Source organism: Hemicordylus capensis, chromosome 2 (assembly GCF_027244095.1).
Source record: "Hemicordylus capensis ecotype Gifberg chromosome 2, rHemCap1.1.pri, whole genome shotgun sequence".
In the NCBI taxonomy this organism is placed as follows: Eukaryota; Metazoa; Chordata; class Lepidosauria; order Squamata; family Cordylidae; genus Hemicordylus; species Hemicordylus capensis.
Genome location: NC_069658.1, coordinates 328837966 through 328850136, shown reverse-complemented (window position 1 = coordinate 328850136; position 12171 = coordinate 328837966). Strand labels below are relative to the sequence as shown.

General features: G+C 44.5%; 1 protein-coding gene across 2 annotated transcripts in view; it reads right to left on the bottom strand.

Moving 5' to 3' along the window:
* Window positions 1–12171, bottom strand: part of FANCD2 (FA complementation group D2) — a 93330-nt gene that overhangs the window by 11343 nt on the left and 69816 nt on the right. For both annotated transcript variants that reach the window (XM_053296092.1, XM_053296093.1), the window contains exons 31-37: window positions 11626–11754; window positions 8195–8313; window positions 7706–7816; window positions 7358–7476; window positions 6493–6592; window positions 5632–5754; window positions 2130–2223 (exon numbers count right to left, since the gene is read on the bottom strand). In XM_053296092.1, coding sequence (XP_053152067.1) covers window positions 2130–2223; window positions 5632–5754; window positions 6493–6592; window positions 7358–7476; window positions 7706–7816; window positions 8195–8313; window positions 11626–11754 — 795 coding nt within the window. The remainder of the gene's footprint in view (window positions 1–2129; window positions 2224–5631; window positions 5755–6492; window positions 6593–7357; window positions 7477–7705; window positions 7817–8194; window positions 8314–11625; window positions 11755–12171) is intronic.

Below are 12171 nucleotides of genomic sequence, written 5' to 3'. Positions count from 1 at the left end.
TGGGGTGGCACCTCCGGGTGTGGGAGGGGGAGAGGTCAGGGGTTTTTTCCTTCCTATTTTAAGCTGTTTTATTTGGTCTTTTTGCGACCGCGATTCCCCTAACCCCCCTTTCCCCATTGCTTTCTATGCCTTGTCTACTGTGAATTTGCCAGCCACAAGGATTTCCAGGAATGGAAACCTTGCGGTTGGCGAGGGATAAATGTATAACAACTAGCATCTGTGCTGTAGAGGCACAGGTAAAAAGCAACCCTTGTTGAGTAACGTAGCTGTTTGAGTTCAAATAGAGTATTCCAAACCCATTACGGCATGCCTCATTAATATAACTACTAATTTTAAAAGTCCATTAGTCCAATTGTACAAGGTTCCGACAAGTTTATCTTTCTGCTTGTTTTGATGCTGAAACACAGTCTTGAAACGGTATTCAATTCTGTTTTTCCTGTAAGAGGAAGTCCATACTCCATACAATCCAAAATTCTACACTAAGATAACTCAAATTCTGTGTCATCTAAACTCATACAAATAACGTACACAAATTTCCTCAGTTTGAACGGTTGATTCTGAATCTAATAATGGAGTTTTTGTTGGATTTATGGGCAGACATAATAATGACCCCATTAAAGCCAACAAAATAACTTTCTATGATTTTAAGAACTAATTCACTTTTCTTTTTAAACTCAGATACAGAAACTACTCGAGTTTAAATGGCAAAATACGCAGCTTGTAATTGGCACAGATATATATTGATCCAGTTTCCCTACTTTAATAAACACACAGGTGTGGGTTTGATCAGGAGTGGAGGGAGGCTGGCGGCAGCCTGTGTTTGGCTGCCACTGCAGCCCCCTGGCCCCGCCCCCCGTGTCTGACATCAGACGTGGGGGCCGGCTAGCCACGCCCCTGCATCTGACATTAGGCGCGGGGGCGTGGTCTCCCTCCCAAAACGAGGCTGTGTAGGCAGCGAGGCCAGGAGTGGCTCTCTTTGCCTTTAAAAGGCAGAGAGAGTCACTCCGGCTGCACTGCCAACGCAGCGCAGGCCAATTTCGGTCCCAAAAGGGGCTGCGCAGCCCCGTTTGGAAGCAAAATAATGTCCCCTGCGTCTGACATCAGTTGCGGGGTGTGTGTGTCTGGGGCTGCCCGGGTTCTTTGAAGCCGTTTGCCCAATGGCGGCTCCGCCCCTGGGTTTGATATTCTCCCAAACTGCCACCGACACACAACTATGCTGGAATGTATGCCCGGTTCTAATGTGTGCCATTCACAGCTGATGATGTGCAATGTAGATGCTCTGCTAGTCAAACTTGGGTATTTTTTATTCCTGGGTTTTCAACTTAATCAGCTCTAGCTTTTAGGACTGATACATGTAATCAGCTGGAGGGCGCCCAAGAGCGGGCGGCTGGAACTGAGAGTGCCAGGTGAGCAATGGCTGCAGGTCCTGGTCACTCTGTCGGAGAACTTCTTGCGTGTCAGCCCCAGCAAAGGTGCTGACGAGTTGCTGCCGCTGCTGCCCAGCCCAGTGCCACTGAATGGCGGCGAGCCGTGCGCAAGCCTGGTCCCGGACTCACTCACCAACGTCAAGCGCAAAACGCAGAGCGTCCAGCAGGACGTTGGGGGGCTCAGCATCAGCACCAAAGGTGGTCGAGAGAATAAAATGCTCATCCCGATATCCAAGATTTTAAAGGGGCCGGCTGCAGATCAGACTGAGGCACTGTTTATAGGAGATGCCATCCTTTCTGTCAACGGCATCTGCTGCTACACATGATGAGGCAGTTCAGGCCCCGAAGAAGACTGGCAAGGAAGTAGTTTTGGAAGGAAGACCCTCAAGACTCTCCTGTTTCCGCAGGCTTTTAATTATTTTAATAATTTGTTTTAATAACTGTTTTATACTATTGTTTTTATTGTGTCTCATGTATTTTAATCTGTGTTGATTTTTAAATATTTTAAATTTTGCACACCACCTAGAGATGTACATATCAGGCAGTATAAAAATATGATTGATTGATTGATAAATAAATAAAAAAATAAAATAAAATAAAATAAAAATAAAAATAAAATAAAAAGAGCAAGTTCTACCTGACACTTCTTCTTAGCATGCAGATTTCTACTGGAAATCTCAGCTCTTTTTTTTGTCAACCTACCTCACTAGAGTCTGATGGTCTTCCAATAGGAATGCTTCTCACTGAGCCTTCGAGCTGAGTCATCATCACGCGGAAGAAAACTGGAAACGTCTGTCTAGAGGAAAAGGAAAAGCTAAACTCAGATCATTGTGGATTAATAGTCAGGCTTTCTTCACATTATTTTCATAATCATGTATGTATTTTGTATAGTATATACATTATATCCGTCTCCCAAAGATGATTTCCCCCACTGGAGAACTCTTAAATGGTAAAAAAAAAATCTTAAGGGGCCATTGAAGGGGGGGGAGTGGGGTAAGCTTGTGTTTTGGAGCCTCAAAATGGCTGGTTTTTTTTAAATGGGAAAAACCTGCCGATTTGGGGGGCACAGCACAACTTAGGGAACCAGTGAAGCATGGTAGGGAGCTCCCCACCGCCAGTATTTCCACCCAAAATTTGGCTGATTTTCGATCATTTTCCCGAGGAGCAGGAACCTAACCCCCGCGATCCCATAGCCCCAATGACTTGATATTCATGGTTTCCATAACCACAGTTGCAGCCAGAACGCAACTCCAGCACATATCAACATCCTCCTGTATTCCCACTTCCATGTGTCCAGCTTGTAGTCAGATATGCTGAACAAGGATGGGGTTTATTAGTCTATTACAGACCCATAAACGTAGTTTATGCTGACAGTCCTTGTTGCTTTTGAAAGAACTCAGGGATCTAATGTGTCCCATGTGTGTACCTTTGGAACTCCTGTACAGGCACAGAAGAGTTGCCAATTTCCCTTTTGGCCACAATCCTTTGCATGATATGAGATGCCACTCTGCAGGGTCCACTGATCATCCAAAACATCTTTTGGAGGGAAAGGAGTGTATCGAGGGCCACAATGGGAATGAGAAGCATAAAAAACCCCAGGTGTGCGTATGACACCATTTTGGTCTCAGGAGTTGTGCTCATGCCAGTTTGTGATTAAAGTCAGTTGCAGCAATTCAGGAACATTGTGTGAATGAAGCAATAATCTCTCTCAGCCACAGTAACTTCTCAGTAAATGAGATCTGGTTCACACCAAAAAACCTGGCTACAGCAACAGAGTTTTCAAACAGGTGCTCTGTGCAATCATCAGTGTGGAAGCACAGAGACCATGAAGCGCTGGCCACTGGCCAGATGTTCAAATATTATGATAATGGAAATCATAATGATATAATGAAGGTGATCCATGCCCTCATTACATCTAGACTGGATTGCTGTAATGTCCTCTATGGGGGCTGCCCTTGCCCTTTGGAAATGTTAACTAGTCCAGAATGCAGTTGTGAGAGTCTTAACTGGATTGAGGCTTATGGATCATATTACACTGGTGCTGCACTAGTTAATAGTTTGTTTCTGGGTACAAGTCAAGTTGCTCCCATCTTGAATTATACCTTTAAAGCTCTACACTGGGGCCAAGGTACACAACAGACCACCTCCTCCTCTATTTTTATTTATTCATTTCATTTCATTTCATTTCATTTATATTCTGCTCTCCCTCCAAGGAGCCCAGAGCAGTGTACTACATACTTGAGTTTCTCCTCACAACAACCCTGTGAAGTAGGTTAGGCTGAGAGAGAAGTGACTGGCCCAGAGTCACCCAGCTAGTTCCATGGCTGAATGGGGATTTGAACTCGGGTCTCCCCGGTCCTAGTCCAGCACTCTAACCACTACACCACGCTGGCTTATGAATCCAGCCAGCCAATAAGAACTAGTGAGGAGACCCTCTTGAGTGAGCCACCTCCATTTGAGGTCCATCATGCATTCCTGCAGGGTAGGGCCTTTCTGTGGTGACTTCCTCTTTGTGGAATTTGCTCCCCCAGGAGTACTGTTTGGCCCCCTCTCTATCAATTTTTTAAATCCCCCACCACCCCAGACTCTCTTCTTTTGGCTGGCTTTCCTCATTACTGGCAGAGTGACTGACCAGGAGAGGGATCATGGGGTCATGGTGGACGGCTTGTTGAAAGTGTTGATTCAATGTGCTGCAGCTCTGAAAAAGGCCAATTCCATGCTAGGGATCATTAGGAAGGGGACTGAAAATAAAACGGCTAATATTATAATGCCCTTATACAAAACTATGGTGTGGCCACACTTGGAGTACTGTGTACAATTCTGGTCACCACATCTAAAGAAGGACATCGTAGAAATGGAAAAGGTGCAGAAGAGGGAAACCAAGATGATCAGGGACCTAGAGTACCTTCCTTATGAGGCAAGGCTACAACACCTGGGGTTTTTTAGTTTAGAAAAAAGATGACTGCGGGGTGATATGATAGAGGCAGTGTTCCCACTAACAGGGATTACCAGGTGTTGTTGACTACAGCTCCCAGAACCTCCAGCTGCAATGGCTTTTGCTTGGGGATTATGGAAGTTGTAGTCAATAACATCTAGGAATCCCTGTTAGAGGGAACACTGGATAGAGGTCTATAAAATCATGCATGGTGTGGATAAAGTGGATAGAGAGAAATTTTTCTCCCCCTCACATAATACTAAAACCAGAGGTCAACCCATGAAATTGATTGCCAAGAAATTTAGGACCAACATAGGAAGTACTTTTTCACACAACGCATAATCAAGTTGTGGAATTCTCTGCCACAGGATGTGGTGACAGCCAACAACCTGGATGGCTTTAAGAGGAGTTTGGATAACTTCATGGAGGTCTATCAACGGCTACTAGTTGAGGGCTATAGGCCACCTCCAGCCTCAGAGGCAGGATGCCTCTGAATACCTGTTGCAGGGGAGTGACAGCAGGGGAGAGGGCATGCCCTCAACTCCTGCCTGTAGGCTTCCAGTGGCATCTGGTGGGCCACTGTGTGAAACGGGTTGCTGGACTAGATGGGCCTTGGGCCTGATCCAGCAGGGCTATTCTTATGGAGTGGAATTGGTTTTAAAAACGGTTTTTAGCTCTCTGATATCTGACATATTTACACTGGGGTTTTGGTAATTTTTAATTGTATTGCAGTGTGAGATTAGATTAGGTTTATTTGTTATGGTCCAAAACCAGCATGCAGTGTTTTATTGTATTTTTATAAGCCACTTTGAAACTGTTCTGAACAGTGGGTTAAAAATATTTAATATATGTAAGGCTGTGAATATTGCTTGTTCCACATATTCCACACCAAGACTGACAGCAGAAAACTTGACTTCCTAAAATATGTCAGCTTTTATATATTTCAGCTATATGAATCTATCGGCTATATGAAACTACCACTATGTGAGCACCGAAACCAAAAGATGGCCTTGGGCAGGATGTCCTCTGGTCAGGACTTTGGTGCCCTGGAAGGCTTCCTACACCTCTGCCAATTTTTCTAAGCCTTCAATCCAAGGGTCTTTCCTTTCCACCTGCCAAATATTCTGAATTCTGTCAAGGTGCAAACAATGTACACTTAATGTTCGATGCAAGTTAATCCTGGCACACAAATTGGGTTTCCTCAGCAAAAAATATCACTGAGGAAGGGAGCAGCAAAATATAGCCCTAATCTTTACTAGCTGCCATTACCTGTTCAATGTAGGGTAAGTAGAAGAGTACCCATCTTTAGAAGAATGAATCAACTCTGGAATCCCAACGCTGGAAATGTCTTCTATGACTTTCAGTGTATTGTCTGTGTGTTCCATATGGATACTGCATGAAACAGTTATTCACAATAATTATACAGAATTCTATATGGTATTAGAAAGCTCATTTTAAAGATTTTCTCTACACTTGGTTTGGCTTGATATATTGGAAATGCATAAAGGAGAATGTTTTCTTCTTATCTCAACATTCATAATTATCCATGCAGCTCAATTATTAGCTCAGCTTGATTAGAATTCATGACTCCATTCAATACTTCTTCTTTTCCTGGTGGTGCATACCCTCTCACACAGCCCATACTGTTTGTTCAGAATGAAGCATGAGAAACGTTAAACCTCAGAGCACAAAAGTTCCAGTTTTGGACTATGGCTAGTATTGGAGTTTTAGGAACTCCAATTTACTTGAGGAATTCAGATTCTAGCCAGAAAATGGAAGTGTCAATGGGAAAGAGAGGCCACTGCCCACAACATCTAAGGAGCTCAACAAAGCATCATTGTGTCTGCTGGTAACAGAGCTAAATAAATAAAGCTAAAAAGATTTGAGGTACCTCACACATTTCCCAGACAGTTTATTTAGTCTGAAGGTAAAAATAGGACATCAGAATGACACCAAAGCACAAGAATGCAAGAAAATTTCTTTTTAATCACCTTCAGTGGCTGGCAATGGGCATTTTTAAATGTGCATGTCTTTGAATGAAATGAAGTGGCAACTGTATCATAGCCTTTTTGTGGGAGTGAGGATACCTTTGGAAAGAAAAGAGCTTTAAGCCCTCACAGCTGTCCTTACCAGAGCAAAGTGTGGAGAGCATCGTTATACTGGGGGCCCTTCTGACGAGCGCCACTGGGCTGCATCCACAACTGGCAGAGGAACCGTTTAGTGACAGAAGCTGTCAATCAAACAAGGTGGCAAGAAAGACATGGATTTATTTTGTTGCATAGACCACAACTGTCCAAAATGATTTGCTTCCAATGTCCAAATTACATGTGCCAAATGCAATGCAATTTTGCTTCAGCTTTAACTTTACATTTCTTGCATCAGCCCCTGTCAAAAGCAGGCATGTATAGATAGCAAGAAAACCACACAGAGTGACTTTTTAACACAGTAAGGAGGTGTGCAGATGTAACACTGCCAATTGATTAACAATGCTGAGGCCCTGGAATTGCATGTTCCCTTGCTGGAGCAGGGAATCCTCTGGCTTAACTTTTATAATATTGACTATTAATTGCAGTTAGAGTTAACCAGAATTCCTGCTTAACTCAGGAATCTGAGTTAAGCAGGGAACTCAGAACTTGCTTAACTCAGGTTTTGAGACTACTGTTGGAATATAGTTTCAGAACTTCGATTAAGTGGGAACCGAAGTTACTCCTAATCAAATTATTCTAAAACCCATATATATATATTATATATATATATATATATATATATATATATATATATATATATATATATGAATGTTATATATATTTTGAATGTTTTGAATGTTTTCAATTCCTGACTGCCATGTGTGGAAAGGAATTATATCAAGTAATGTCATTCAATCACACTTAAGGCCTATCCAGAGCACATGGCATATGAATTCTCAAAACTGCAAAGAATTTCTATAGACTAAAGCAATACAATACAGATAAAGAGGATATTCTGGACACATTACCTATTTTATCGCTGACTACAGATTTTCCAGAAATGACAATAAGAAGCTGAGTGAGGCTCAAAGCACACAAAATATTGGGAACACTGTGCTGGAAATTCAGCAAGTACTGAAAACTCTGACTGTAGAGTAGAAGGATGAAAAAGAGATAAAAATGTCATTGCAGATACATAGTACCGGCATCAGAAATCCATCTTCTTAACATTAAGTTTCTTTCTGGACAATGATTATTTCCATAATCTATGTCTAAAGTAATTATCGTTATCAAGCATTCAGCCCGAAGTGGTCTGTTCAAAATAGCCCTATAATACCACTCAGGGATGTGTTGGAGTGCTTTCTCCTTCATACTACCTGAGAAGTTCCTCAAGAGGGAGTTCCTTCTCCCCTGGCTTGAGTCTGTGTGCAAGGACATGGAGGCCTGATTTCAGCAAGCTGTGATGTTCATGTTGAGAAAATCCACTCCTGAAAAGAGAAACGGCATCAGATCACCCTTTACTAATTACTCCAAGAAGGACATAGATGACATTATGGCAGCTATGTCTGTTTTCAGTGTACAGACTACTAGCAAAACTCATCACAAATTTTGCGTCTCTTCTCTGTAGGAGAAGACCATAAGCTTAGTTGCCCAGGTGGGCAGCTCAGGGTTTTCTTACTTTGCCAGATTAAGGCAGAAAGGAAGTGTGATGCAACTTGACAAAGACCCATCCAAGCAGTCTATTGATGGGTTTGTGCTGTGCACGGTTTGCTCAGTGAAAGTCCAAACCAAGAAAGAAAATGAGAGTTTTATAATAAGAATTTATCCAGACCATTCCACACATATTTGCCATTCCACACACTCACCAAGCAAACAGAAGATGAAAGCCTTGCAGTAGCCGCTGATAACAGGAGGACATTAGCTGGTGTTCCTGAATGTTGACTGCTGGCCCATCGACCACACCATGGTTCTCTGCAATCAGTGCCTTAAGGTAAGAACAAGCAAGTAAATAAAAAGTCCAGTAATTGTACAAGACATTTATAATGAAAACAAAATACTTGACCATTAATAAAGGCCACATTGCAAGCTGATGTAACCTAAATCCTATTTCCTGCTAACTGCGCAAAGAAATGCCTTTTTAACGTGGTCATTCTTTTTACTTAACAGAGTTAAAACCCCTCCTGTATTCTACCAAAGACAACCACAGGGCTCTGTTGTAGCCAGGAGCGGACACCGACAGCACACTTTTAACTGGCCCTATCCATCCCCAGCACAACATCCCTCTAGTGGCTGTTGCTGGTGTCTATCTTATGTTTCTTTTTTAGATTGTGAGCCCTTTGGGGACAGGGAGCCATTTTATTTATTAATAGCTATGTAAACTGCTTTGGAAGGTTTGTTGAAAAGTGGTATATGGAATGGAACAGAGTATTGGTTCACTTAACATGAAGGCTTCTTCTGGTTGCTGAGGCCAGGGACATCTCTATGGGTTATCCCCCTCGAGAGCTCCTCCAAGGCAGGACAGAATCTGATTTGACAAAGAGAAGAAGACACGCCTACCGGGGCCTGAGGGGGGTAACCCCGCCCCAGTTCTTTTGGGCTGAGATAGCAAAAGGATACATGGACTATATACATTTGACAGATCCAGTGAGAAGAGAAAACACACAGACCAGATACATTTAACAGGTCTGGTACGGAACAGAATTCGTCGGTAGCAGGCCAGAGCACAAAAAACTGGGTGGGCAGAGTTGTCCCTGGCCTCAGCAACAAGAAAAAGCCTTCACGGTAAGTGAATCAATGCTCCGTTCTTGGTTGCTGAAAGCCAGGGACATCTCTATGGGACATACCACAGCTGGCCAACTAGAGCGGGAGAGCTCTAGCCTATTGTCAAGGAAGAACCTGCTGCAAAACCCGCCTACCAAATGAGGCCTGGGCTGAAGCATAATCATCAATTCTATAGTGCCTCATTAAAGTGGAGGGAGAGGCCCAAGTAGCTGCTCTGCATATTTCATCAACAAAGGCATTGGTGGAGAAGGCTGCCGCCACCCTCATTGAACATGCGAGGATGTGAGAAGGTGACCTAAGATGTTGAGCCTCGAAGGCCAGGGCAATACAGGCCTTTATCCACTTTGCAATGGTTGCAGACAAGACAGCCATCCCCATAGGCCGTGGATGGAAGGTGATGAACATAGTCTCTGACAGTCTAAAGGAAGCTGACATCTTGATATAAGCCTTAAAGCAGCACCGGGCATCTAATTTGTGCCACTGTCATTCTCTGGGGTGAAACGGATGAGGACAAAAGGAAGGGAGAAAAATGTCCTGCGACAGGTGAAAAGTCGACGAAACCTTAGGACATACAATTGGATCCGGGATTAGTCTGACGGCGCCTTTTAGGAAGACGCAGAACGACTTGTTGATTGACAAGGCCCGTAGTTCAGAAATATGTATGGCGGAAGTGAACACAAGGAAAGCCAACTTAAAAGATAGGATCCGAATAGGGATAGTTTTAACCGGTTCAAATGGGGGAAACTGAAGCACTCTGAGAACTCCCATGTAGGAAACCTGTGAACATTTGGCGGAGATAGCAAAGAGGCGTCTCTCAAAAACCTCCGCAAATGTGGGTGAGACTGGGAAATCTGTGTAGATCCACTGGAAATTAGGGCGATCAAGGACGGCGCTTGTCTTTTAAGAGTATTAGGTCGCAGTCCCTTCTCTAGACCCTCCTGCAGAAACTGGAGGAGGTGATGCAAGGTTGCAGCTCCCCTGGGATGGAGTGACAGGCCATCCAACGCAGGAAGGTCCTCCGTGTATACTGGTAGATTCTCTCAGTAGATGCTCGGCGTGATGCTAGCATGGTTTTTAGCACGCCCCCAGAGTACATATAGAATGTCTTTGGCCCTTGCCCTGGGCAACACTAGGTCCCCTTTTGCTGATGACTCAGAGTCCTGGGTATCTCTGGATTTTAAGCCAATGGTTTTAATAATCCTGGTCATAAGTGGAGAGAAGTACTCTGCCACAAATAAACGCTGGGACACAGCTGAGGGTTCCCCCTCATCCTCTCCTGACCATTCCCCCTCCTCCCTATTGAGGGGGGCGTGTGGGTCTGGATCAACACCCTCAGGCTTATGCATACCCTGTTGGTCAGACAATTGATCAGAGGCCTCTGAAGAGTGCACCTCACGTTGTAGCACAGATGAGGTTTTAAACTCAACATGCTTTCGTTTGGCTTTTGCTTTCTTAGGGGGCAGGCTGGCAGAGGCACTTGAGGATGAACTAGTGCTAGGAGATCTATGCCTTGTTCTCTTTTTAGACCTCTTATCCTTTTGTGGGTGGGTGGGGGGTCTAACCTGCTGGATGGTATCTACTATGGCGTTCTTAAACCCCGCCTGCCATACAGGTGGAATCACCCTGGGGAGGGCAAGGGCAGGGCTTTGGGAGCAAACAGTCTCTTCAGCTAGTTCCCCTGTAGCGGCTATGGGGCTCTCCATTGTAGATTTTTCCCACCCCCGAACTGCCTGCGTTGTCACCCGTGATTTAAGGGAGGAGGAGGAGGAGGAGGAGGCCTGTACTTTACTCCCAACCTCCGCTTGTGAAGAATTGGCGGCCTTCCCAGAATAGCGTGCCATTTTTGAGGCCAACAAGGAGGTAGCTGCCATTCTGTTTGACTCACTGTGCTGCGTTAAGAAGCCTATTTTTCAAATCTCCTCCGATGTTCATGGTGGGTTTGCCAGCAGCAGTCTGGAAAACTATTTCTCGACGGTTGGCTGGTCTGAGGTTGCAGTACAATGACGGGCCACTGAAGCTCACGTCTCACGGCCTGGGGGCAGGAGACACACTGCAGACCCGGTGGCGTGGGAGGCTGAAAAGCGGCCATCGCCAACACAGAGCAGGCAGACACAACGGGTGGCTGATTGGTGGCCGATAGTGCTGCCAGAGGCTCACCAGCAGGGAAACCGGGCAGCTTTTCGGCAGCCGTTTCTACTGTTGCAAGGCTCCGGATGGCAAAAAGAGAGAAGATAGAAGTGTTAGAGCGAGGGGGGAAAGCTGCCAGGAGCTGCCAAGGACAGAAAGAATTGGGGCGGGGTTATCCCCCTCAGGCTTGGGTAGGCGTGTCTTCTTCTCTTTGTCAAATCAGATTCTGTCCTGCCTTGGAGGAGCTCTCGAGAGGGATAACCCATAGAGATGTCCCTGGCTTTCAGCAACCGAGAATGGAATCTTTACTTCAGTCATTGACCAGACAACCTGTAAAAGTGGTATATAAATATTCATCATCATCATAGCAAATAATTTGTCTCCTAACCTGGAAGTAGTTGTGCATATTTTCCATGTGGTTGCACAGTGGCTTTAAGAGTCCAACAGCGCACTCAATCACTTCTTGAGGCGATTTTTGACAAAGATGTGAGAATCCAACATTCCGACTTCCTTTTCCCTGCAGGAAATGAAAGGTTTTCCCCAAAATGTTTTTAATTGTACAATATTTTCTTTTTTAAATGAAACATTTCAGCATGGGCAGACACTGAAGAGTGGCTTGGTGGAAAGATATGGCTTAGACTTGCACACTCCCTCTTCCCCTCTTGCATTTTAACTTCCCTCCCTGGCTTCCTGGTTGGTTTAACCCATAGTTGGCCATTACATCTGAATTGGCACGTTATGGTTTGTGTTTGCCCTCCAAACCAGAACTGGAAACCTGGTTTTCATAGAGGATGTGAAGAAAACAGATTTGCTTATGTAACAACAAACATGGTTTGGCATGGCATGTGAACTGAGCCCATGTAAGACTTTGGAGTTCATGTGCTGGGATTCAGTTCTGGCTTTCAGAGCAGAATATGATGGAAATCTAAGGTCC